The 26008-nt window shown below is 48.4% G+C and overlaps 2 protein-coding genes across 2 annotated transcripts in view; both read left to right on the forward strand.

Annotated features, from left to right (window-relative positions):
* Positions 1-197: 197 nt before the first annotated feature.
* Positions 198-9547, forward strand: ARL9 (ADP ribosylation factor like GTPase 9). The gene is made up of 4 exons (XM_040967169.1): positions 198-488; positions 3805-3967; positions 6432-6607; positions 9197-9547. Exons 1-4 carry the CDS (start codon positions 246-248, stop codon positions 9374-9376), a joined length of 762 nt encoding a protein of 253 aa, XP_040823103.1. The 5' UTR covers positions 198-245; the 3' UTR covers positions 9377-9547.
* Positions 9548-12347: 2800 nt separating this feature from the next.
* The window catches only part of THEGL (theg spermatid protein like), a 29957-nt gene continuing 16296 nt past the window's right edge, over positions 12348-26008 (forward strand). Inside the window, exons 1-3 of the mRNA XM_040967097.1 lie at positions 12348-12682; positions 16881-16906; positions 23547-23580. Coding sequence (XP_040823031.1) covers positions 12348-12682; positions 16881-16906; positions 23547-23580 — 395 coding nt within the window. The remainder of the gene's footprint in view (positions 12683-16880; positions 16907-23546; positions 23581-26008) is intronic.

Genomic DNA, 26008 nt, shown 5'->3' on the forward strand with positions numbered 1-26008 from the left:
ATCTTCCCTCCCCTGCTTCGGGGTTGTCGTGATTGGTGGCGAGGCGCCCAGAGCGGCCATCGGGAGCGACCTCCACCAGCTGTGCGCGCCGGGACTGATGGCAGCGGCGGGCGCGGGGCTGCTCTCCGCCGCGGACAGCTACGTCGTCCTGGCCCTGCGTCCCCCGCGAGGGCCACACCTGCTGGGGCCCAGCGCACGGGGGCGCGCAACACAGCTACGGGGTCGGGGTAGCAGAGGCCGTGGGGATGGAGAAGGGCAGAACCAAGCCGGCGAAAGAGAAAAGGAAGGAGGTGGAGGAGAGAACTGGAGGGAAAGGCAAGGAGAAAGGGAAAGAAAAAGTGAAAAGTAAGAGCCCAGAAGAGGACAGGGAGGAGGGAAAGAGGAAAGAGCACTTGACGGGGACAGAGACGGAGGCCGAGAAGGAACCAGGCAGAGGGACACTGGAGCGGAATTATACCGCCTTGGCGAGGACCCCTTCAGAGCTGCAGGTAAAAGGCACCCTGGCTTCCCAGGCCCTTCCCAAGTCACAGGCGAGTGAAGAAGGATCAAGTGTCTTGGGAGGATGGGAGTGGTCGCTCAGGGAATGGAAGGGGAGGTGCCAGCTTCGAATGCTCTTGTCCCCAGCCCCTACTCAGCTTCCACTGCCTCCTCTAACCCCGTTTAGGGGCCTACGTGAGCTTGGGGACGCAAACAAGCTCCCTGCCGGTCACTGTCTGGCCAGCGCCTGGCCCGGCGCCCAGGTGACGCTGCCAGGCTCGGGCAGGGAGGCCTTCAGGCTGCTGCTGCGTGTGTGCTGGGCGCTCTGGCGTGCTGCTCGTCCTTTTTTAGGACTAGCAGAGCGCAGCGGGGACGGACAGAAAGCACAGGTTGTTTGGCTCAGGCTGAAGGACTTGGTGCCGCGGCGTTCCCGCCTGTTCTTAACTCTGAGCTGCTCTCTGGCCATGAACAGTTTGAATTATTAGCGGACAACTTGATCCCTGACGAAAACACAAATCACCCGGGGCCGTATTTGCTTAAGGAATTTTTTTCTGACAAAACATGATGGGGTTCCCGGAAAGCATGGGTGAGCGCAGGATTCGCAGAGAGGCTGGGCTTTGACACTGCGCTGTGTCTGGAAAGGAAGTCGGGAACTGGGGTCTGAGATGCCATGATTTTAGATACCACAAAAGGGGGTGGAAATGCTGCCAACAAAAAACACAGACTTCTGGTTGGGAAGCCTGTTCTAATTTCATGGATGGGGCCAGTGAAGAAATAGGTGTGCATCTTAAAATGGCCAAAGTATCGGGATAGCCCGAGGGGAACCCTGCTTGGGGGACTATAGGGCAGTCAGTCTTTTTTTAATTTTTTTTTTTTTTTGTGCCCATAGTGCTTGAAAGCACTCAATTTTATTTTATAAAGTTTGATGAGAAAGGGAAGGAAGGAGAGAGAGAGAGAATCTTGCACTCACCATTCCCTCGCCAAATGCCCACAACTGCCAATAGTGAGTCGGGCCAGAGCAGGAGCCAGCAACCCCTTCTGGGCCTCCCACGTGGGTGGCAGGGACCCAAGTACTCAAACCATCCCTTGCTTAGCTCCAGGGTGTGCAGCAGGCTGACAGGGAGAGTGGGTCTGGCGCTGAGTTACACGGGAAGGCAGGTTACCGAATGCTGCTCCAACCTCGTGGTCTCAAAGTACCCGGTGTGCACCTACGCCCCAGATAGGCAAAGTTCCAGCCAGTGCAGCTGTTTGGGGAGTGAATCAGTGGACAGAAGATCTTCCTCTCTGTCTCTCCTCTCTGTATATCTGACTTTCTAATAAAAAATAAAGACTTATTTCTGGACCCGGAGCAGTAGCCTAGCAGCTAAAGTCCTCACTTTGCATCAGCCGGGATCCCATATGGGTACCAGTTCTAATCCCAGCAGCCCCAATTGTTAATTTTTGTGTAAAGCAACTCAATCAATTGTTTCAAGGTTTCCAAAAATGTATTTATTTTTAGTTGAAAAGCATTGTTAGAGACGGAGAAACAGATGTTTCATCTGCTGGTTCACTCCCCAAATGACTGCAGTGGCCAGAGCTGGAACGGACTGAATTCAGGAGCCAGGAACTTCTTCCAAGTCTCCCATGTGGGTGCAGGGTCCCAAGCAGTTGAGCCATTCTCTGCTGCTTTCTCAGTCCATAAGCAGGGAGCTGGAAGTGGAGCAGCCAGGGCACAAACTAGCATCTCTTTGGGATTCCAGCACTGCAGGCAGACTTAACCTAGTAGACCATGCCCATGGTGCCTACCGCCACATGGATATTTTTTAAAAAGAGGAATGATAGACATTCTAAAGGGGTTTAAGGCCACTTCCCTCAAGAAATACAGTCAAGTTCCATTCATGCAGAGCAGGCAGACACGTCAGTGAACCAAACACGGTTATAGGTGTGCTCTGTGCATGAGAAACCACTTCGTGGGCAGTTTGTGAGCAGAACCAAGTTCCTGGGAGCTGTGTGGCTGTTTTCCCAGGTATTGACTCCTGTGGTGCAGGGGAGGGCATGAGGTGCCACTGGGACACCTGGCTCCCACATCAGAGTGCCCGGCCCTGTCCTTGAGTCTGGCAGTGGGTGTGGCTCAAGTACCTGGGTCACTGCCACCCGGGAGTGAGACTCAGACTGAATTCCTGGCGCCTGGCTCTGACGTGCCCTAGTCTGGCGATGGTGGGCGTCTGGGCTTTCTCTCTTCCCTCGTACCCCTGCCTTTGTCTCTCTGAAATAATTGGTTTTGAAGGTTTGCACCCTAGGGATTACACTTCTAAACGCTGCAGTCCTTCTCTTTCTGCTCCGCAGTCATTTGCCATGAAGATTTCTAAGGCTGGTTTGTTGGTAGGAAGCTTCTTTCTAAGCGAGTTGGTAGAAAACTTCTGAGTTCAGATCTAGTTCATCAGCTTTTCACATTGCATTGTAAAACATATTCTCATTGGTGGTTGCAACCAATGTGCCAATTTCTTTCTGTTTTTTTTTTTTTTAGAGATGTATTTATTTTTATTGGGAAGGCAGATGTACAGAGAGGAGAGACAGAGAGGAAGATCTTTCATCCAATGATTTACTCCTCAAGTGGCCACAATGGCTGGTGCTGCGATGATCCGAAGCCAGGAGTCAGGAACTTCCTCCAGGTCTCCCACACGGGTGCAGGGTCCTAAGGCCTTAGGCTGTCCTCAACTGCTTTCCCATGCCACAAGCAGGGAACAGGATGGGAAGTGGAGCTGCTGGGATTAGAACCTGTGCCCATATGGGATCCTGGTGTGTTCAAGGCAAGGACTTTACCCACTAGGCCACCATGCTGGGCTCCAATGTTCCAATTTCTATCATCTTAACTTTTGCATTCATTCATAATACTCATATTGAAAAGGAGAACCTTTCTCAGGGTCTCATATCCTGGCACTCCAGTTGTGAAGACAGTCAGGTTAATAAGAATGCAAGATCTGTGAGGTTCATGGGTGCACCAGGGATCCCCAACAGCAAGCTCAGGGCTGGGGCAATCTCTAATGGACATGAACTCATGGAACAAAGTGAACTCTACAAAAATGCCTCTGTTGACCATGACGTAAGTACTGATAGACATGTTTGCTAAACTGGCCAGGAGCTGCAGGGATTAGATGACGATAGGAAAGATGCGCCAAGCGGTACCGTTTGTTCTTGACCTGTACCACATTTCTGCAGGATTTAGTTCTGCTTCACACTTCATGGGTGTGACTGGCTTCTACCACAAGGCGGGATGCTAGCAGGAGCCACGAACACGAGGCCCTGAGAGCCTCCATTGGAGTGTAAGTATACATGTGTGTGTCACAGGAAAAGAGCAAGCAGATCCTTGTGCTGGGCCTGGACGGAGCAGGGAAGACCAGCGTCCTCCACTCTCTGGCTTCCAACAGGATCCAGCACAGCAGGGCGCCCACCGAGGGCTTCCACAAGGTCTGCATGCGCACTGAAGGCAGCCAGATGGAGTTCCTGGAGAGTGAGTGAGCATATTTTCTCTCTGGCCATGGGACAGCTACATTTCTTTTTCTTTTGCTTTCTTTCTTTCTTCCTCTTTCTTTTTAAAATTTTTATACAGAGAGGAGAGACTGCTTATTCACTCCACAAGTGGCCGTAATGTCCAGAGCTGCCAGAGTGAACTGATCTAAATCCAGAAGCCAGGAGCCTCTTCTGGGTCTCCCACGAGGGGGCAGGGTCCCAAGGCTTTAGGCCGTCCTCAACTGCTTTCTCAGACCACAGGCGGGGAGCTGGATGGGAAGTGGAACCGCCGGGACACAAACTGGTGCCCATATGGGGTCCATGTGGGATCCACATGGGCGAGGACTTTAGTCACTAGGCTACTGTGCTGGGCCTGTTCAGCTACATTTCTTTAAAACTTTTTAAAGAGATCTATATAGTTGAAAGGCAGAGGAAAGAGACCTTCCATCTTCTGGTTCATTCCTTCAATGCCCACAGCAACCACTACAAAGCCAGGAGCCAGGAAACTCCATCTGGGTCTCCCATGCAGGTGGCAAAGACCCAAGTCCGTTGGGCTGCCTCGCAGACACATCAGCAAAAGAGATGGATTGGATGCTGAATAGTTGGAACTTGAACCAGGCACCCTCGTATGGAATGTGGGCGTCACAGGTGGCAGCCGAGCCGGCCACAGCACAACAATCCCAACTAAGCCAAACGTGGTGGCAGCAAACTTGGGTCCTGTGAAAACCAACGCTAGGTCAGGTTTTCCTAAACTTTTAGAGTGCATGTTACACTCGCTGGGCTTTGTTTTTTGCCCCGTTTCCTCAGTGGTGATGTGAAGGGGGTTGGGACAAGGCCCTTGCTCTCCAACAGTCTGTCGTTAGCCTCCTCCCTCTCCCCACACCACAGGATACGAGCAGTCTAAGCAGGGCCAGTGTGTGTGCTCCTGTGTCAGCGAGATGACAGATGGCCTCAGCCTCTTCTAACTCGATGGATGTCCAGAAGCCCCTATGATGCAGTGACTCGAGCCATGGCCGCTCTATGGTGTCCTTCGAAGTTGGGTCAGGTCCCCTCTCCCCATTCTCCTCCTCTTCCATTTGTACTACTTCTTTTCTCCTCCTCTCCTCCCTCCCAGGATTTGAGCTATTTTCCTGGTATTAAATACTGGCTAGCTGCTAGTGACGCCCAGAGACGTGTGCCGAGCCCCGATGTGTCCAGATCTCCTAGACTGTATAATCTAATGAAGCCTGGAACAACAGGGAATGATCCTTTGCTGTTAATACTGATGACGGTTTGATAGGTTCCTAGAACAGATCTGAGAACATCTTCTCTCAAGAGATGGGTAAGAATTCATGTCCGCTGTGCAGGTGCAGGTCTCTGCTGTGATGATGCAGCTCCACCACTGGAAAATGAAAGCAGCCACAGACAGTACGGAGAGAAATACAACTCCATGTAAATGAGGCTCCAACAAAGCTTCATTTGTGGACATGGAAGTCAAATTTGTTATAATGGTCATTTGTTATAAGGTATAATTCTTCTCTCTCTCCACGCCCCCCCACCCTTTTTTCTAATCTTATGAAAGCCATCCTTCACTCCCAGGCTGTGCAAAAAGAGGTGGTTTGGGGGTTGGCACTGTGGCATGGCTGGCTACAGTGCTGGCATCCCATATGAGCACTGGTTTAGATCCTGACTGCTGCTCCACTTTTGTGAAATACCCTGCTGATGCTCCTGAGAAAGTAGTGGAGCATGGCCCAGGTGCGTGGGCCCCTGCATCCACACTGGAGAAGCTCCTGGCTTCGGATCGGCTCAGTTCTGGTCATTGCAGGCATTAGGGAGTGAACCAGCAGATGTAAGATTTTTGTGTTTTCCTTTCTCTCATAACTTTGCATTTCTAATAAAGAAAAAATATTAAATAAAAAAAATAGATGATTGATCATACCTTGTTATCTCCCACCCATTGGATATGTAGTATGAGTAACTGTGAAGTTTTTTTTTTTTCTGACAAGAATCAGCAAAATGTGATAACTGAATCTAAAAGAATGTTCTCTCTGATGCCAATATTCTTGAATATCCAGAGGTTTATGTGAATTGTCAATCTAATAGTAAAGGGAGAAATTAGTCCTAGGATTTTGATAAGGGAAATAAGAAGTGAAAGTAAGGCTAAACAATGAATTCACTCCATTTACAAATGATTTTAGAGTAATGTGTATTAAAACCAACCACCCTGCATTACCTGAGCAGCCAGGGGCTTCTGGGACTGCCGTGCGTAACAGGAGTGGGAGGCAGGGTCTGCAGTGTTGAGGGTCTCTCTGCTGGAACCCCCTGGGCAGAGCCATTTTGCCCGCCCATCCCTCTGGTGGTTCTAGAAAGGCAGCACCTGATCAAAACATGTCTCCATGTTCAGAAGTGGCCCCACTGTGCCCGCTGCCCCCTTGGCAGGTGCACCTGTGTGCCCTCTGTGTCGTCTTCCTCCTTGCTCTCCATAGTTGGCGGTAGTGAACCTTTCCGATCCAACTGGGAGATGTACCTGCCCAGGGGGTTGCTGCTGATCTTCGTGGTGGACTCAGCTGATCACCAGCGACTACCAGAAGCCAAGAGGTACCTGCACCAGCTCATTGAAGCCAACCCCATTCTTCCTCTGGTGGTGTTTGCAAACAAACAGGTAAGAGCCGTACAAATAGAAGTTATGTTATTTATACAAAAGATGTCTGCTCTTCACAGCTAGGTATTCAATACTATGCTGTCTGTTCAATCACTCTATATACATATAGGCATATAATATATGCAATTAGATATATGTATCTCTAATACATTTTTTCAAAGGGAGAAAGGCAAGGGCAGACAGCAGCCCAGCCTCTGACTCATTCCCACGTGCCCCGAAAGCTGAGGCTAGGTCAGGCTGGGCCAGACTGAACTTGGGAACTGGAAACGTATTCTAGGTCACTTGCATGGGTGATGATTTAAACCATCACCTACACCTCCCAGAATACACATTAGCAGGAAGCCAGCAGGAAACTGGAATGAGGAATGCAGCCAACACTAACCCAGCCTGGGATACTGGCATCCCAACCCACCCGCACCTTTATTGTGAGGCCAAATGCCTTCATTTATATTTGTTAGAACTTCTGGGCCATCAACTTCTTGAGTTAGGAGCTCTCTTTCTGCCTTCCAAGTAAATGAAGAAAATGATATTTTAAGGAACAGTTTTGTTTTAGACCTATCAGAGTTTAGATCACACATGCATTAAAGATCTTGAACACCCATGGAGGTGATGCTTTTTGCTGCTCCACATCCTGCTCAATACTTGGCATGTCAAACTTCCATTTCTGCCAGTCTGATGAGGCAGAAGTTGTTTTTATGGTTCTATTTTGCAATTTCTGAAGTACCAGTGAGTTTCAACATCTTGTTTCAGATGTTTTAGTTATTGATCCTGATCTGTGAATTATGTGTTAATAGCTTTCCACAATCTGTCCAGGGTATTTTATATTTTCTTTTTTAAATTGCAAGAGTCTTTCATACCTTTTGGAAACATAATCCTATGTGAATTATGTACTTCTCAAAGATCTTTTCCAATATCCTAGTGTCTGATCATTTTATTTTGCTTATGGTTTCTGTGTTTTTATAACAGATTTACATTTTTTAAAGATTTACATTTTTAAAAGATTTATTTATTTATATTGGAAAGGCAGCTTTACAGAGAGAAGAAACAGATAAAAAGATCTTCCATCTGCTGGTTCACTTCCCAGGTGGCTGTAACAGCCGAGGATTAGCTGATCTAAAGCCAGGAGCCAGGAGCTTCTTCTGAGTCTCCCGTGTAGGTGCAGGATCCCCAGGATTTGGGTTGACCTTTACTGCTTTCCCAGGCCATAAGCAGGGAGCTGGATGGGAAGTAGAGCAGCCGGGATACAAACTTGTGCTTATATGGGATTCTGGTGCTAGCAATGCGAAGGATTAGCCATTGAGCCATCATGCCAGACTTAAATTTCTAAAGAGATTTATTGAAAAGGCAAAGTTACAGAGAGAGACAGGGAGATAGATCAACAAAGAGAACAACAGGAACACAACATTGGATTATTTCCAGGGGTTTATAATGAATCCACCAAAACTTACAGGGAAATGACCAACAGCCAGTTACAAATGCAATTTTAGAAGGGAAACTGCTCCTGTGCGGTAGCCTAGCAGCTAAAGTCCTCACCTTGCACGTACCGGAATCCTATATGGGCAGCAGTTCTCATCCAGCTCCCTGCTTGTGGCCTGGGAAAGCAGCTGAGGATAGCCCAAAACCCTGGGACCCTGCACCCACGTGGGATACCCAGAGGAGGCTCCTGGCTTCTGGCTTTGGGTTGGCTCAGCTCCAGCCATTGTGGCGACTTGGGGAGTGAATCATCCTACGCAAGATTTTCCTCTCTGCCTCTCCTTCTCTCTATATATCTGACTTTCCAATAAAAATAAAATCAATCTTTAAAAAAAAAGAAAGAAGGGATACTGTTAACATTTTTGCTGGAGCATCTGTGTGTTTCTGTAAGGGAATATCAGAGTTCATTTGTGTAAATCATTCCTGGCCTATAAGAGGCAACAAGAGTGTTTTGACCCCAAGGAGACTTTGATCTTGCTGTGCAGGCCGAACCCTGCTCCTCTGCTGGCAGGTCCAGCCTCTCAATCCCGTTTTCCTCCACCTACCCTTTCCCCCGCCCCCTCACGTCTCTCTTTCTGATGGTCCTTCTGGAATCCCTCTCTTCCGAATCTGCTCTCCGTCTTCCTCCACCTGCCCTCAGATTTCTGTTCACTGGAAGCAATGTTCACAAAGAAAAATTCACAAGGGCAAGTGCTAGAGTCAACAACATATGAACTAGGACCAGGACAGAACAACAGCCAACAACCAATAAAGCAGATTTCTGTGGTTCAATATCAATTAAGCATAATTATTTAATGCCATAGCAAAGAATCTTAGAAAATAGACAATGACGTTAGTAACAGATTGGCTGGTGTGTTTGGAAAATTATAGTATTGTACTGATTGTGCTTCATGCCAGAATTTTTTTTTTTTTTGGCAATGCACAATCGCTGGTATACACCTGACACGTATTTACACTCTAGCCACCTCTGAGGCATCATTCCAGCATCTCTGCATTTAGGTGGGAGGCCCAAGGAGAGTGGGAAAGAGGAGGAGGAATAAATTCCACGATTTCTCCCCAAGAAGTAACCGCGTCTTCCTCTTGTGTCTCCTTCCGCCGACCCCCACCTGGATGCAGGATCTGGAGGACGCCTACCACATCACGGACATCCACGATGCCCTGGCACTGTCCGAGGTGGGCAATGACCGGAAGCTGTTCTTACTTGGAACCCAGGTGACCGAGGACGGCTCTGAGATCCCCTCCAGCATGCAGGATGCCAAGGACCTGATCGCCCAGCTGGCCGCAGACGCGCAGTGACCACCCTGAGCCCACGGGCTGCTCGCCGCCTTCACCAATGATAATCTGCCTCGCAGCCAGAGGCCTCCACTGTGAAACAATAATACTAAAAAAACCAAAAACCAAAACAAAACCCAGTCACTTCCTGTTTGTTCCATGCACAGCATACACGCTGAGAGTCATGTTCAAGTATTTGAACATTGATATTTATAAGATAATGTTTTGGGGGATTGGGATTTTTAAAAAAAGATTTATTTTATTGGAAAGACACAGAAGGCAGGAGAGACAGAGAGAAAGTATCTACTGGTTTGTGTTGCACAGCAAGGTCAACTGCTGGAGCTGAGCTGATCCAAAGCCGGGAGCAGGGTGCCAGTACAGGGGCCCCCAAGGCTTTGGGCCATCCTCCACTGCTTTCCCAGGTCACAAGAAGGGCGCTGAGCTGGACAGGAACTGGAGCAGCGGGACAAAAACCAGCACCAGTGGGGGATCCCGGTGCTTGCAAGGGGAGGGTTAGCTAATTGTGCCATCACACTGGACCCAGAAGTGGGATTTTTAAATCAACAAAGCGTGAGAAAGCCTTCATCCCACTGCTGTTTTTTTTTTTTTCAATGTCGTGAAAGTCATATCCAAATACTTGAATAAACTTTTAAGTAAACGTCTCATGAAGCCTCATGAACCCTCAAAGAACATGTGAGCAAGGACCGTGAGGATGGCAAGCAGTGCTGCCCAGACACGAGCAGCGTCTGCAGGAAAGGCCTCCGTTCTGGGGCACCGTTCCATGCGATGACTTACAACCTGGTGCAAAATGGAATCCAAGCTTAGTTTGATGCAAGAATGTTTGAAATCCATACATTTTAATGTGCATTTTCCGTGTGCTTTTGGAAATACATGCATGTTTTCCATCATATGCATTTTTTTACAGATGAACCCTATAAGGATTTATTTTTGAAATTCTTGACATGTTGCTTTCATATGACATAAGCTTTCTTCACTAGGCATAACTTTTAACCACAGTGCCTTGCCTTGCTTAGAAAATAAAAAGCTTTGAAAAGAGGAGTTCTATTTTTACTTTTAAAATTTGGAACTTAGAACAAGTACCATGGCATAGAAATCAAACCTCTGCCTGCAGTGCCAGCGTCTCATACAGATGCTGGTTCGAGTCCTGGCGGTTCCAGTTCCCATCCAACTCTCTGCTAATGGCCTGGGAAAGCAGCAGAGGGTGGCCCATGTGTTTGGGTGGGAGACCCAGAAGAAGCTCCTGGCTTTGGATCGGCTCAGCTCATGTGCAGAGTGAGCTAGTAGATGGAGAGTCTCTCTTGTCTCTCTAACTCAGTCAAAAATAAATCTTTTTAAAAATAACTGTTTGGAACATGTGGCATAGTAAAAAGCAAAGATGGTGGCAATGGTCAATCCCTCTCGGTGTTTGCACTTAACACACAGGGTGGAATGTTACATACGTGAAGTCACACGTGTGCTGGGTGCTGAAACGTGGTGTGTGTACCTCCAGCCTGCAGGAGCATGTTGACAGCACCCTGCCACAGCAGCCCTCCCCCCCCCCAGCGTCCCACGTCAGTCTGATTCTGATTCTGAGTCCCACTGTGATTGGGGGGCGTCAGAAAGCCAGGGTTTGAGCCGCTGGCTGCAGGAACGCTGCAAGTGAGGCCTGTGACAGCACGGAGGGCGTTGGCTGCAGATCACGTCCAGCCGTCCACCTGGATCCCACTGTCTGTCTCTCCTGCAGGTTTCTGAAGGCAGTCCAGCACACTCATGTCCCAAGCGGCCTGTTGACGGTGACATTGAAGCTGCAACATGGCCAGCCGCTTCTGTTCTTCCTTGCTGTGCTTTGGTAGCGAGTGCTGCTGCTGCAGTCTTTCCTTCAGGGAGCAGGCAGAGCACCAACCCGGCCTGACTGCTGCAGGAATTCATCTTCAGCATCCTTATTTAGGGGCTCACGTTGTGGTGCTTGAGCAGCTGCCGGGACTCTGGCAGCCCATAGGAGCACCAGTTCAAGTCCAGGCTGTTCCACTTCCAGTCCAGCTCCCTGCTAAGGTAGACAGAAGATGCTGTCTCCAGCTTTGGTCTGGCCCAGCCCTGGCTGTTGCTGGGGAATTAATCCGTGAATGGAAGACCTCTGTCTCTTAATTCTTTCAAATCTTGAAAAAAAAGTACAAAATAATAATGATAGAAAAGGAGTAAAAAAAAAAGGGGGGCTAAAATGGAGGTATACTGAATCTAAAGTACATGTTAATACATGTATGTAAAGCACATGTGATAATTAACAAGATTTAGAAATATGGCTTCCTTAAATGGATAGTGTGTCCACTAATGGGATAGTGTCTCCGTGTGAGTGAAGCTTCGGCTGACATGCTCTGCCCCACAGTTTGCTCATCCCCATCCCACTGTCCACCAGCACCTAGGGTTCACAGGAACCCCGGACACCTGTATGAGTCCCCTGGGCATCCATGCAGGGGGTGGGGCGGGGCCTCATCACAATCCGGGGCGTGGCTAGGGGCGGGACTTGCGGGGTGGGCGGGGTCTGTGTAGCCGGCGAGGCTGAATAAGGAGCCTGGCTCAGGGCCAGCGCGGCTGCGCGAGGGGCGGGGTCTGGGGAGGACGGGGCGTGGCTAGGGAAGGGTCTGTGGCACGAGAAGGCGAGGACAGGGCCTGGCTGTTTGGGGGCGTGACCGCGGGCCTGGGGGCGGGGAGGGGGCGTGGCGAGGGAAGGATCTGCGCGAGAAGGACAGGGCCTGGCTGTTTGGGGGCGGGGCTAGGGAGGGGCCGCGGGCCTGGGGGCGGGGCAGGGGCGGGGCGGCGTGTGAGGTGCTGGCAGGGGCGGGCGCGGGCTGCCCGCCGCCAGCGTTCAAGCGCGCAGACGGCGTTGGGAACCTGGCTCCGGGTAGCGAACCCGGGATTCGGCGCGCCGCGGAGCCCTCGTGGCCCTCGTGGGGTTGACAGGTTCACCGGCGCGGGCGACGGGGCGGAACCGTCAGAGATGACCAGCAGTTTGGAGGCCTTCCAGGAGCCGCTGATGCTCCGGCTGCTCCACGAGCACGACGGCGAGCTCGGGCCGGCTGAGGGCCGCGAGAGACGTGAGGAGCCCGAGGAGCCGGACGAGCCCGAGGAAGCCGAGGAGCCCGACGAGCCCCCGGAGCCTCACGTTCCCCACGGGTCCCGCAGACCCGCCGAGCCCTGCGAGCCCCAGCACGCGCCCCACCGGCGCCGCGAGCCCCCGGCGCCCCGCGCCTGCCGAGAAGCCCGCCAGCCCAAAGTCCTGTGGCCGTGCTCGGTGCTGGTGTCGCCCTCTCTGATCCGCAGAGCCTCGCCCCGGCTGCCCCCCGTGAGCGGTAGGTGCAGACCGGAGCCCGGCCTTCGACTGCGCAATTCTTTCCTAGATTTATTATTATTATTATTATTTGAAAGCTTTGAGAGGGCCTCGATGGGCCGGGTCGGGGCCAGGCCGGAAGCCAGGAGTCTGGAGCTGCATCCTGCATCTCCCACGTGGGTGGCAGGGGCCCCAAACGCGCAGAGCATTAGCAGGGAGCCGCTTCGGAAGTGGGGCAGCCGGGACGCGAATGAGAGTGCAGGACCCCTGGCTTTAACGCTTACACCCGGTGCCGACCCCAGACTCCCGTCACTTACCTCTGCTCTGTGTGACTTCCAAGTCGGCCTTGGGAAGTGGCAGCCCTGCTCCTGAGAAGTCTCTGGAGCGTGCCCGCTGGCCCTGGCTGTGCCTCATGTCCTGGCACCTGCTCGCCCCTGCAGTAGTCACTGCTCTACCCCTAAGTAGCCCGTGGGGTTCTCCCTCAGCCAACGGGCAGGTCCCTGGAAAAGAGGGTGTGTGAGGGTCAGCGGCTGGCACGTGGTTCTGCAGGACACAGCACTGACCAGGTGTAGAGAGTTGAGGTACTAAGTGCTCAGTACCTGCTACATTCACAAGGTAACAGCACTTGGGTGTGAATGCGCTTTGCTGTGACCTCATTTGTTCAAGGGGACCCCTTCCGGATGGCCTGCTGGCAAACAGCTCTTGGTCCCTGTCCGACCTGCAGCCCCTCAGCTGGCCTTGGTCACGTGTTCTCTCTGACCCCTCCTTAGCCAGCCTCCATTCTGGGGTCTGCCGTGGGCGTTGCATTCACATCTTTCCTCTGTGTAACTCCTGACAAAACCCGACTCTGGCACAGCCCAGCAGCACCCCGACTCTGTAGAGCCAGCAGTTGACTTTGCTACCCAGGACTGCACAGAGCCGCCGACTGGCTTTGTTCAGTTTGTCCCTTTGAGGACAAGAGGTCTCTGCGATGTCTCCTTTAAGTCTCCCTCCCATGGCATCAGTTTCTCCAGAGAGCCAGTCCTGGGGACACGTGCACTCTAGGACAGCACATCATGAAATGGCCCTTGGCCCCGTGTCTTCAGACTCCTCCTTTCCCACCATCACCACCTTGCTTCTGTTCTTTCACTGTAGAACTTGCCAGAAGAGTTGGCTGTGTTGAATCAGACTCCTCCCCTCTCCTTCCCTGCTCACCCCTATTTGCTCCTCAACTCTTCCCCAGCACCCACGTCATAGAGGGTTATGGAAGTGACCCATGCTGGTCCACGTGGCTTCTCCATCCTGTGTGACCTGCCCACCTCAACTTTAGGCACCTTGTCAACTGCTGTGTGCGTTCCAGAGTGTTGTAAACACCCTGATCTGTTTTGTTTCCAGCTCTCTCCTCCACTGTCTTCCCTTTAGCAAAGTGTCACCTTCTAGTGGACCCTGCTCCTGTTCTCCGTGAGTGGCTGCCATTTGTCCTGTTTGTCCTTCCCTTATGTCCCACAGCCCTCCCGTGGAATCACTGGTGCCGCGCTGGACCCCAGCACTCCTGCTCTCCTGTCCCTCACTCCTCTGGGCTGGTTAGTGACGCTTACATAATGATACGAGAAGGCCAGACAACTGTACTGACTGGTGTTGAAATGCAAGATCTTGGGCTTCTAGTGAGCTCTCTGCTGCTTGTCAATCATGGCTGTTCCCGAGGCAGCTCATCTTCTGCCTGTCCCCTATGTCGTGCTCAGTGTTTAAGGTCAGACTTCTGCAGTTCTTCCCTCCTCACTATTAGCTGATGGCCTCACCCAGCACATAGGGACTTAGAAAAGATCGTCCGTCATTCTAGCGTGGGGTTAATGGTGAGCCGCCTTGCTCCCATTAAAGGCTGTTCCGTCAGTGTGTACATCATTCCATCCCACCTGACTTCCTAAAGCTCTGTGCCCCGAGAGTGGTCTGTCCCTCCTGCAGCATTGCCTTCCCAGACCACGGACACGTGCACAGCTACTCCCAATTAAAACACCTTTCCCAGAATTCCCATAATGCCCCTCCAGCTACTGCCCCTATTTCTCTGCTCTTTTTTAGAGAGAAAATAGTTCTCAAAATTGTCTGGAATGTGTTCTCTGTATATCTCCTTTGCCCTTCCTCTTGAGAACCATTGAAATTAAACTTGGCCTTAGCCCCAGCTGTTTTTCTTGATGTCACAGCGCCCTCTGCCATGTTGCGTCCTCATCTTGAGCATGTGATGTGTACTCAGAAGTCTTTTTTCACCTGATGCCAGGGATACCACTACCTCCCTTGTCCTTGCTCATTGATTGTTCCTGACTCGGTTTTTTTTGTTGGATCCTTCTCGACAATCTTTAGGTTGAAATGCTTGATGTCTTAGGCCTCACACTTGCTTCTAGAACTTTCTGTATTCTCTGTGATGTCATCAATTACATGACTTCTATGCTGGTAATTTCCCAGACTCTCCTCTGTACTACAAGTTTTATAGCCTGAATCTGTCTAGCATCTTCGCTTCGATATCTTGCAGCCACTGTGCACACGGTGAGTCAGGTGAAGCACAGAGTGGAGCGAAGGCTCCTCAGGAGGGGCCGGTTGCATGAGTGCAGAAGTTGACACTGGTGCCTGTAATACTGACTTCCCGGCTGCTCTGCTTCCAGTCCAGCTCTCTGCTAATGTGTCTGAGAAAGTACTTGGATCCCTGACTTATGTGAAAGACACGGAATGACTTCCTGGCTCCTGCCTTCAGACTGTCCTGGCCCTGGTCAAGTGAACCAGTGAGTGGAAGATCTCTCTCTCTTTCCCCGTTTCTCTCTCTCCATAACTCTGCCTTTCAAATAAATAAGTATCTAAAATCAAGCTGTTGCAGTAGACCAGGCCAGAGATGATAGTGGCTTACAAAGGTGATAGAGGTTTAGATATGAAGAAATGGTCAAGGAAGGTGTTCGGCTTAGCCACTAAGGTGCCTGCATCCTGCATCAAAGTAATTGGGTTTGATTCCCAGCTGTGGCTCCTAACACTAGCTATCCATTTCCTATTCATATATATATATATATATAATATTAATATGTATATATTGTTGATATATACATGTATTAATATATATGTATTTAAATTTTTAAATATTTTTTAAACATTTATTTTTATTGCAAAGTCATATTTACGGAGTGAAGGGGAGACAGAGAAGAAGATCTTCCATCTGCTGGTTCACTCCCCAAGTAGCCAGGAACCAGGAGCCAGGAGTTTCTTCTGGGTCTCACATGTGGGTGCAGAGTCCCAAGGCTGTCCTTGACTGCTTTCCCAGGCCACAAGCAGGGAGCTGGAAGGGAAGTGGAGCTGCCAGGATCCCGGGCATGCAAGGCAAGGACTTTAGCCACTAGGCTACCATGTCGGGCTCTCCCCTAAAATGTAAATATTTATCTTATTATTTGAAAGGCAGAAAGAGAGAGAACAGAGACAAAGCTCTTCCATTTGCTGCTTCATTCCCCAAATGACCATAACAGCTAGAAGTGGGCCAGTGGTAAGCTAGGAGCCAGGAACTTCTTCCAAGTCTTCTGTGTGGGTTATAGGGACACAAGGACTTGGGCAATTTTCTATTACTTTCCAAAGCCACTAGCAGGCAGCTGGATTGGAAGTGGAGCATCCAGGACTCAGAGCCTCCCTGTTCCTGAGTTCCAGCTTGTTCTATCCCGAGTCTTCTCTCCTAGGTGGTCACCTCTATGCCCACGGCTATTAGTAGTATTTCCAGGCTGCTGCCTTCTGAATGTTATATTGCCAGTTTACTTCCTGTCTCCTAAATCTGACATTCAGAGGGAGTACTTCAAAAAGTTTGTGGGGGAAAAAAATAGAATTGAAATGTCAGTCTGTTTTGTTGCAAAAATATTTTGAAATCCAAGCTTTTTTTTTTTAAATAATTTTAGTAGCTGTTAGTCTAGGGACTAAGACTGATTGTACTAAGTATTACTGATTTTTACCCTGCGAAAGTCTTCATAGGAGTGATTCGTTTCTGTTCTTTTTTTTTTTTAAGATTTATTTATTTTTATTACAAAGTCAGATATACAGAGAGGAGGAGAGACAGGAAGATCTTCCATCCGATGGTTCACTCCCCAAGTGAGCATAATGGCTGGTGCTGTGCCGATCTGAAGCCAGGAGTCAGGAACCTCTTCTTCCAAGTCTCCCACACGGGTGCAGGGTCCCAAAGCTTTGGGCTGTCCTTGACTGCTTTCCCAGGCCACAAGCAGGGAGCTGGATGGGAAGTGGAGCTGCTGGGACAGGAACCTGCGCCCATATGGGATCCCAGTGTGTTCAAGGCGAGGACTTTAGCTGCTAGGCCACGCTGCTGGGCCCCTCAAGCATTATTTTTTAAAAGGATATATTTGAAAGACAGAGTTATAAAGAAGGAGAGAGAATGAGGGAGACCTTGTATCCATTGAATCACTCCCCAAAATGGTCGCAGTGGTCAGAGCTGATCTGTTCTGAAGCTGGGGATCATTAGCTTCTTCCAGGTCTCCCATGTGGGTGAAGGGGCCCAAAGACTTGGGCCATCCTCTGCCGCTTTCCCACATGAACAAGTCGAGCAGCCAGGACCCAATCTGGCACCCATATGGGATGCCAGAGCCATAGCTGGTACTTTATTACCCACTGTGTCATAGCAACAGTACCCAAGCATGATTTTTTAAAAATTGAGAGGCAGAAAGGCATAGAGAAGAGACGTCTTCCATCCGCTGATTCGCTCCCTACAGGGCTTGTTATGAGTGAGAACACACCAGACATGTCTAAGGAGTCTTTATTAACCAAGCTTGGCGATAACAGGGCTCACTAGAAATAGCAAATCACAAGTACACCTAGCAATCCAATCAATCATAATCCAACCAGATGTAATCCAGCCATAATCCAACCAAACATAACCCCAAGAGGAACAAGTGGTCATTACCCGCTAAGCTGAAGACCTACATCCCATCTTCCCCAGCAACGTAAGTCATCCTAAAAGACATGCAAGGAATAACCTAGACACACTTCCAAAGCTGCAGACATTCACCTTTCCCTGGCTTCTCTGCCCACATTCCATCACTGCTAGGCCTCACCTCTCCTGGAACTTCTGACAGCACACAAACCAGAAACATTATTATATCCATTGTCCCATGTAAGCAGTACACAGGGACCGTGCTCAGGGGATTACCTGTCCTGCGTCAGCCGAGAGTCGAGGTGCCAGAGCAACAGAAGCACCTGACCAGAGAGTGAACCCCTGCTTCACAGGGCTTTTAGAGGGGCTTGTGAGGGGAGTGGTTACACAAGAACACAATACCATCCTCTCTCAGTTGATAGGTGAGTCACAGGTGGGCAGGAGCGAATACCTAAGTGGGGCGGGATATGGCAGTACATTGGAGTCTAAAGAGGACACCTGGTACCACAGCAGAGGACGGAGGACAGAGCAGATTGATCAATTACTCCAACCAAGTGTTGGCAGAGAATATCTGGGCAGATGGAAACTCTAAGGTGGACCATAGCAGCCAGTGGATTCTGGAGAGATTTCATCGCTATTGGAGTGGTGGGATCGACACCAGTACAGGACTGTTGAACTATCAAAACCTCCTGAGAACCTCATGGCATTATACCTTTCTATTTTTCTTCCTGTTGTTGATTTTGCATTGTGGATTTTCATTTAAGGGGGTGTATGGTAACTGTGTGGTGGAGACTATCATATCCAGAAATACAGTCAGCATCTCTACTTCCAGATCAAAGATGGACTCCCAATGAAACTGTTAACTATATCTTAACAATAGGATGCTGGACTCTCTGCCATTGTCCATACCCACAATGATGGTCATAGGACTGTTTATGAAGAACTATAATATAGGGGAACTCAGTGGGGGAGAGGGAACTTGAGGGGGGTAAGGGAAATTCCAAGGCCTATGAACTGTATCACAAAATGATTTTAAAAAGGGGTGGGTATAGTAATAGATTTCAGCCACCCTAGGGTCTGCCAGCCCCCAGCAGGTGAGTGGCCCCTAATTAATGCCAGGTGGGATCATCTTTGGAAGCACAGGGGTCTCGTCGTGATTCATAGCCTGTGCTGATTGGGGGGCATTGCCTACGTGTCTGCACCTCTTTAAGGTTTTGATGTTTGATGCAGCTGGGTGCCCCCGGCGCTCCCAGGCCGCATTCTGCTAGGGATCTTCGCGTTGGGATAATGGGAACTCGGAGCACTCTGGTGCCCAGGACCTCAACCGAAGCCAGTGGGTACTGCAAAGCAGCTGTGACCGGGCTTCCTGCACCTGCGCAGGGCCCCGCCGGCAAGCCAAGCCTTCGCCACGGAAGCCTGCTCAGCAACCTGCACCTGTGCGTTGTCGAGATGGCAATCCTCGAGGTGGGAGCCAGCTGACCAGGCCTCCCGCCCCCCGCCCCCGCCACCTGTGGCGTGAACACTGCAGGGAAAGGAGGAGCCCAGTGCTATCCCCGAAGCCAGCCAAACCCTAACAACCCCGCCAGCCTGTGTCTGTGGTTCCCGCGTTGGCCTGTGGTAATGTAGGGGAGGCTAAGAAGGAAAGAGGATGGTGATGAGGATGGAGGTCCCTGTACCCTTACTCCACCCGCACAAAAATAGTCCAGTATCCACCCCCACCCCCTTTGGCGAGGTATGCATTCCAGGGTGCTCGGTAGGATTGTATAGATCGGGCCTGTGGTAACACTGTATTATATGTTGGATGCAGGAAGAGATGGCGAACAATGAATGAAACAGAACAAGTGGAACAACTCATTGTAATAATTATTGAAAACGCCGGTTTCTGGAACTTTCTCTGTAGTATTTTCAGCTCGCACGGGTTCATGTGGCTGACAGCATGGATGAGGAGTGACCACAGGGCCAGGAGCAGCTCGTGTCTGCTGCCCCGGTGGACTGCTCAGGCACAGGGCCACCCCCATTTTCTTTTCCTTTTGCTTCTGCCTTCACTATTTTTCTATTTTTTGGGCAATTCCTACTACAGTGGATGTATGTGTGTAGCAACCTCAAAGCCTTTTAGAAATGAAAGCTGGGTGTGAACAGAAAGGAAACCGTTGAAAGTACACTTGAGCACACACATAGGATTAGGTTTGTGTTTCACTAATAATCAGTCTTTGCAGTTCCAACATTTCATAGTAATTTCTTCCTTTACAATTACTCAAACCTAACAGTGAAACATTTTTTTTAAGTCATAGAAATATAGCAGAATCTTATTTTTAAATAAAAAAAAATGCTTTAAAGAGACAAAGACAAAAAAATGCTTCCATCCACTGGTCCACTCCCCAAATGCCTGTAATAGACCCTGTCTGGGGTGGGAAGTGGAAAGGACTGTCCAATCTGGGAACCAAGAGCTTATCCAAGAGTCTCCCTTACGGGTCGTTGGAACCCAGTTGCTTGGTCACCACCCCTGCCCCCAGGGTTAGCAATGACAGGAAGCTGAGCCAGCCGTCCAACCCAGGCACTCTGAGGCAGGTACCTGTAACCAGCGTTATCACCACCTGCACCAAAGCATCCTCTTAATTCCTGAACTTTTAGAAGTATTACTAGCTGGGGCTGGCAGCATGGCATCTCAGCCTCAATTTGAGCTTGAAGGGTCTGATTCTACATGGGTCCCAGTTCATGTCTTGGCTGTTCCACTTCCAATACAGTTCTCTTATTATGGCTTGGAAAGGCAGAGAGGGTGGCTTAGGTCCTGGGGCCCCTGAACCAATGTGGGGGACCTGGAAGAAGTTAATTATATTTATTTATTTATTCATTCATTATTGGAAAGTCAGATTTACAGAGAGAAGGTGAGTAGCTGCAATGGCCAGAACTGAGCCGATCCAAAGCCAGGGGCCAGGAGCTTCCTCCGAGTCTCCCATGTGGGTGCAGGGGCCCAAGAACTTGGCCCATCCTCTACTGCTTTCCTAGGCCACAAGCAGGGAGCTGGATGGGAAGTGGAGCAGCCAGGACACAAACTGGTGTCCATATGGGATCCTGGCGTGTGCAAAGTGAGGATTTAATCACTAGACTATTGCCCTGGAGAAGCTCTCGGCTCGGTTTGGACCGGCCTGGCTCCAGCTGTTGCAGCCAATTAGAAGCTGAACTAGGCTATGGAAAGTCTCTTTCTGTCGTTGTTTCTGGGACTTTGCCTCTTCAATCAAAATAAATAAGTCATTTAAAAAAGAACTAATAATAGCCACTGCTTATTACATATTGACTGTATTTTGGGCACTATGCAGGGTGCTATATATGCATTATTTAGTTTTTACATAAAAATATTTTGAGGCAAAAAAAACCCCACCTGATTTTACTTGTGAGAAAAATAGAAGAGCTTAAATGAACTTGAGAGGTTGGGGCGGACTTGGTTCCAGGCAGTCTGATGGCAGAGTCAGTGGTCTTAGCTGACACCAGCACTGTCGTCTGCCACAGAGTGCTGATGCTTGGCCCTTGTCCCCGGAGCTTGTGTTGATTGGTCGGGGATGTAGCGTAGCACCTGGGCCTTCTAAAAGATCCCCAGGTGTAGGCAAGTTTGGACACTACTTGTCATTCTGCTTGGGGCGTGGCTAACATCAACCATGTGAGAGCTGCTCCGAGGGACAGCAACAGCAGAGACCACCACTTATTTGTGTTTTACTGCTTATAAATGGTCCTTGAGGACTGGTTCAGGATTAGGCTGTCTGACCTGGACACCAAGACTGGTCATGGTCGAAGGTGCATAGACTAAGCTACAACTCAGCGGTTGTTTGAAGAGTTTGTCGTGTTTTCACAATGCTCGCTTTAAGGAACTGACGTTGAAATTGTAGCTGATAATTCTGACTATGCAGGGTGCTCACATGCATAAGGGTCCTTCAAGAGGGTTATGAACAATGGGATGGACATATGTTTATTTTGGTGCACAAAATATTTGAAACCAGTTTTTTTTTTTCATGACATTTTTTATGAACTCCTTTTTCAAAAATGTATTTATTGGGGCCCGGTGGCATGGCCTAGTGGCTAAAGTCCTCACCTTGAATGTGCCGGGATCCCATATGGGCGCCAGTTCTAATCCTGGCAGCTCCACTTCCCATCCAGCTCCCTGCCTGTGGCCTGGGAAAGCAGTCGAGGACAGCCCAAAGCTTTGGGACCCTGCACCGTGTGGGATACCCAGAAGAAGTTTCTGGATCCTGGCTTCAGATCGGCATAGCATCGGCCGTTGCGCTCACTTGGGGAGTGAATCATCAGACGGAAGATCTTCCTCTCTGTTTCTCCTCCTCTCTGTATATCTGACTTTCCAATAAATAAATAAATATTTTAAAAAAAAAGTATTTATTGGGCCTGGTGTGATAGCCTAATGGCTGAAGTCCTCACCTTGCACTCACCAGGATCCCATATGAGTACCGGTTCTAATCCCGGCTGCTCTACTTCTCATCCAGCTCCCTGCTTGTGGCCTGGGAAAGCAGTCAAGGATGGCCCAAAGCCTTGGGACCCTGCACCTGCGTGGGAGACATGGAAGAGCTCCTGGCTCCTGGCTTCTTTGGATTGGCACAGCTCCAGCCATTGTGACCACTTGGGGAACGAATCAATGGATGGAAGATCTCGTCTCTGTATATCTGACTTTCCAATAAAAATAAGATAAATCTTGAAAAAATTATTTCTAAAAGATGTATTTATTTACTTATCTGAAAGGCACAATGGCAGAGGGGAGAGCCTGAGATTTTCTGTTCACTGACCCGTGCCCCAAATGCGTGTTGATCTGAGGGTGGACTAGGCCAGTGCCAAGAGCTTGGAATTTCATCCAGGTCTCCCAGGTTTAGTGAGGCGTCCACCCCTCACTAAACAAGATCTCTCATGTACACGGATTCAAATTTTGCGCCAAAATAAATTTATCCTCATGTCATTTTCCCAAAAAGTACCTTTGTATATTTATTATTAGTCCTTACACAGATCTACCTTTAGCCTCCTGTCTGAGAGCAGGAAACTGGGTTTCGGAGAAGTAATTTGCTTACAGTCGAGTAAGTAAAGCTAGGGTTTGAGTCAGATCTATCTGGTGCCCCCACCCTTCTTTGCCCAAAACACTCCTGAGGGTAGAAATGTTCAGAACTCTCAGATGAGATTACAGACTCCCAAGTTGAGACTGGGGCCTATGATAATAAGTCTTTGTAAGATCGCCTACATTTCCTCACTTTAAAAGAAGCAAACCTTCCAGACATGACTTTTTTCATTTGCTTCATCATTGCTTCTAATCTCAGTTCCCACGGTTTGAGACACCACAGTGAACATTTTTGTACATAAATCTTTGCCCACACTTGGAATTGTTCCCGTATGGTAAATTCTAGAAATAAAATTTGGTTGAAAGAATATTAATGTCACTGACTCAGACTACCAAATTATTTTTCAGAAAGTGACTAATGTAAACTTTTACCATCAAGCCCTAAGCTGCTTATCACAGTTATCACTGCACAGACATCTCAGAATTTGATGGCTCGAATATCTCATTCTTAGTAGCAAGTTTGAAATTTTTCTTGTGTTTATACGAATTCAGTTCCTATCTGTGTCTTTTGAGTTATTGATTTCTACTCCAGTGCTTTTCTTATTAATCTATGCTTTAATACTTGTTGAATAATAAAACTATTAAAAACTTTTCTCATTTGATGTCAACCATACTCTGAATTTAGGTGTTAGATATTTTAATCTATTTGTAATGCCCTCTGTTATCTTTGTTACTTTTAATCCTAGAAGGTTAAAATTTAGAGAGCTTTTTTTTTCTTTTCCTCTTAGAACTAACTCTGTAATTTATTAGTAATTTATTTTTGTGTGCAATTGTCTAGTTCCCCAAAGAGTTGTTTTTCTAGCTCATGCTTCTTTTGATTTGTGATGCTTTCTTTACCATAGCATTCGTTCCTGTTGAATCTAATTTTTGTCTAATTTTTTTGTAGTGAATCCTGTTACCTGTGACTTTGTAAAGAAAAGGTAAGACTGTACCTCTAGTACTGTTCTCACGGATCTCAGTAGAACAGCCAAGCTGGATAGGAATGACTCATCTGGGTACTGAAAATGGAAATTATCTGGGGTTGTTTTGTTTTACTCCTCTCTCTCTCTCTCTTTCTCTCTGTCTCTCCCTCTTGTAAGGACTAACTGTTCTTTTCAAGCTACTGTTTGTTTTTCTAAAAGTAGGATTGGCTTCCGTAGGAGGCAAGTTCCTTTACATGGAATAGTGCAACCTGTAAATGGGTGATTACAATAGCAAAGACATTTGTACTTGTTCAGTTTAAACCATTGCTAAATCATTCTTAAATTTTGAATATGTGGTCATCCAGAAGAAATCTTTAATTTTTCAGTGATTTTTACTCTTTGTGCACATGTTGATTTCTTAATGGGAAATGCTTTGTTTAAGATAGTCTTCTCTGTTGAGAATATTTTCATGGAATAAAACAAACTTTTCATGGTCAGTTCAAGTGTAAAGTGTATTAACTCTTTTGTTTTGTGACCCAAAGAGATGTGATGATTTTGCTTTTTATTATGGTCAATTTCAGGTAACAGGATGAAAAGATTCTGTAAGTGGGACAGCCTCTTACACAACACAACACACACACACAAAAGATTTACTCTCAAAGATTTACTTATTCAAAAGCCAGAGGGATAGGGATCCCCCATCTGCTGGCTCACTCCTTGAGTGGCCACAATGGCAGCAGAAGTCAGGGAACCGGATTGGGAGCAGAGCATCTGGGACTAGAAGCAGTGCCCATGCGGGATGCAATGCCAAAACCCTTTTATTTATTCATTTATTTATTTTGAGGGGAGAACAGAAATAGAGAAGGGAGAGCTCACATTCACCAAGCAACTGCCTCAGAACCTACTACAGCTGGGGCTGCTGAAGCTGGAAGCTGGGAACTCTGCTCAGGTCTTCCACATAATTGGGCCAGGGTCTGTATTTCCAGGAAGATGGAGTCAGGAACCAAGCCCAGGAATCGAACCCAGGTACTCCGATGTGGAACAGGAGTATCTTTATGCTCGATTAAGAGCCCATTCCCACCTCGGGGGTTTAGAGAGGAGATTCTGTGCTTTCCCCTCTTAAGGCCCTTTCCTAATCACGTTTGCTAAGGGAAGAGGCAACAAGCAAGACACAGTGGGATGTGAAGTGGGCAAGATTGAGATGTAGAACGTCTTAGATTGGCTCAGTTTTTCACTCATTTCTTAATCCTAGGATTGCTACACACTGGATCTGCTCATCTCATGGAATCTGGAGTCCGTGTTGATGGTTTCATGTCATAGGTTTTGTGAGCCTTCTGCTCAATGCATTCCTATATTCCTTACCTCTAATTTAAGTCCAGTAAAAAATAAAATAATAGAATAATAATAAAATTTAGAAAGTGCCTTCTATGGGAAAAAGAAAGAAAAAAGTAAGATGTGTGTGTGTGCATTAGCATGTCATGCGTACTGTGTATGTACATACCAAATGCTTATTCTTGTTTTGGCAAAGATGCCACGAGAAGCCAACAGAACAGAATCAGTAAGGAGAAAACTAAGGGCCTGAATCCACGGCTCATGTGGATGAGATAGAATACCAGTGTTTATTTTTATCAACTTTCTTAATAAGTGCACTAAAATCATTCATATTTGTTATTCCACTGGTCCCTTCCTCAAATAGCTGCAATGGCTTTGGATGGCCTGGAAGCCTGGCACTCCATCCAGGTCTCCCTTGGGGGTGCAGAGCCCCCCAACACTGGGGCTGTCTGCTGCTTTCCTAGGCACTTTGGCAGGGAGCTGAGTTAGTAGGGGAGCAGCTGGGACTCCAGCCACCACCTGTGCGGGGCGTTAGTGTCGCAGGCTGTGGTTTTACCTGCTGCCTGTGCCCCTGTAGTTTTAAAAATTCTTTTCCCTGTAGTTTTTGACAAAATATATTTTTTTCCTCAGAAGAACCCTGAGCAGTAAATAGAGGTGATATGTCAACTAGATTTTATGAGAGAAAATGAAATTCAGAGAAATAATGTTACTTGCCCAGGTTGCACAGTGACCAAACACTGGAGCTGACAAAACACCCAAAATACCACATAGGTGAGCTAATAGGTTGTAAAATAGTTTATACCTGTGAAGTTTGAAATTTTTAAATAAAAGAAAGTGAAGGGCTTAAACCTGTTTTTGGTTATCGTTTTCTGTTGCTGCTTGCTTCGGCTTGGCTAATTTGGGCTTCATTGCCTAAGGATACTGTGGTCTCTCCATTCCCCACCCCTTATTCTGTAGATAATTCTTCCTTATGCAAATATGCTGTCCCAAATGAGTAGTGAGAGAAAGCATTTTGGGGATGTAGTGACTGGGAGAGTTAGAGCGGAGCGGAGGGGAGGGGGCCCATCAGTGGAGGCTCCAGATCATTCCCGTAACTGTGGCCGTGTAAATGTGG

Source organism: Ochotona curzoniae, unplaced genomic scaffold (genome assembly GCF_017591425.1).
Source record: "Ochotona curzoniae isolate NIBS_2020 unplaced genomic scaffold, NIBS_Ocur_1.0 scaffold_4506, whole genome shotgun sequence".
NCBI lineage: Eukaryota > Metazoa > Chordata > Mammalia > Lagomorpha > Ochotonidae > Ochotona > Ochotona curzoniae.

Coding starts and splice junctions, on each gene's coding strand:
- ARL9 (XM_040967169.1), top strand. CDS start 246: ATGGAGAAGGGCAGAACCAAGCCGGCGAAAGAGAAAAGGAAGGAGGTG. Junction 3,968..6,431: donor CCAGATGGAGTTCCTGGAGA/GTGAGTGAGCAT, acceptor TGCTCTCCATAG/TTGGCGGTAGTGAACCTTTC. Junction 6,608..9,196: donor TGGTGTTTGCAAACAAACAG/GTAAGAGCCGTA, acceptor ACCTGGATGCAG/GATCTGGAGGACGCCTACCA.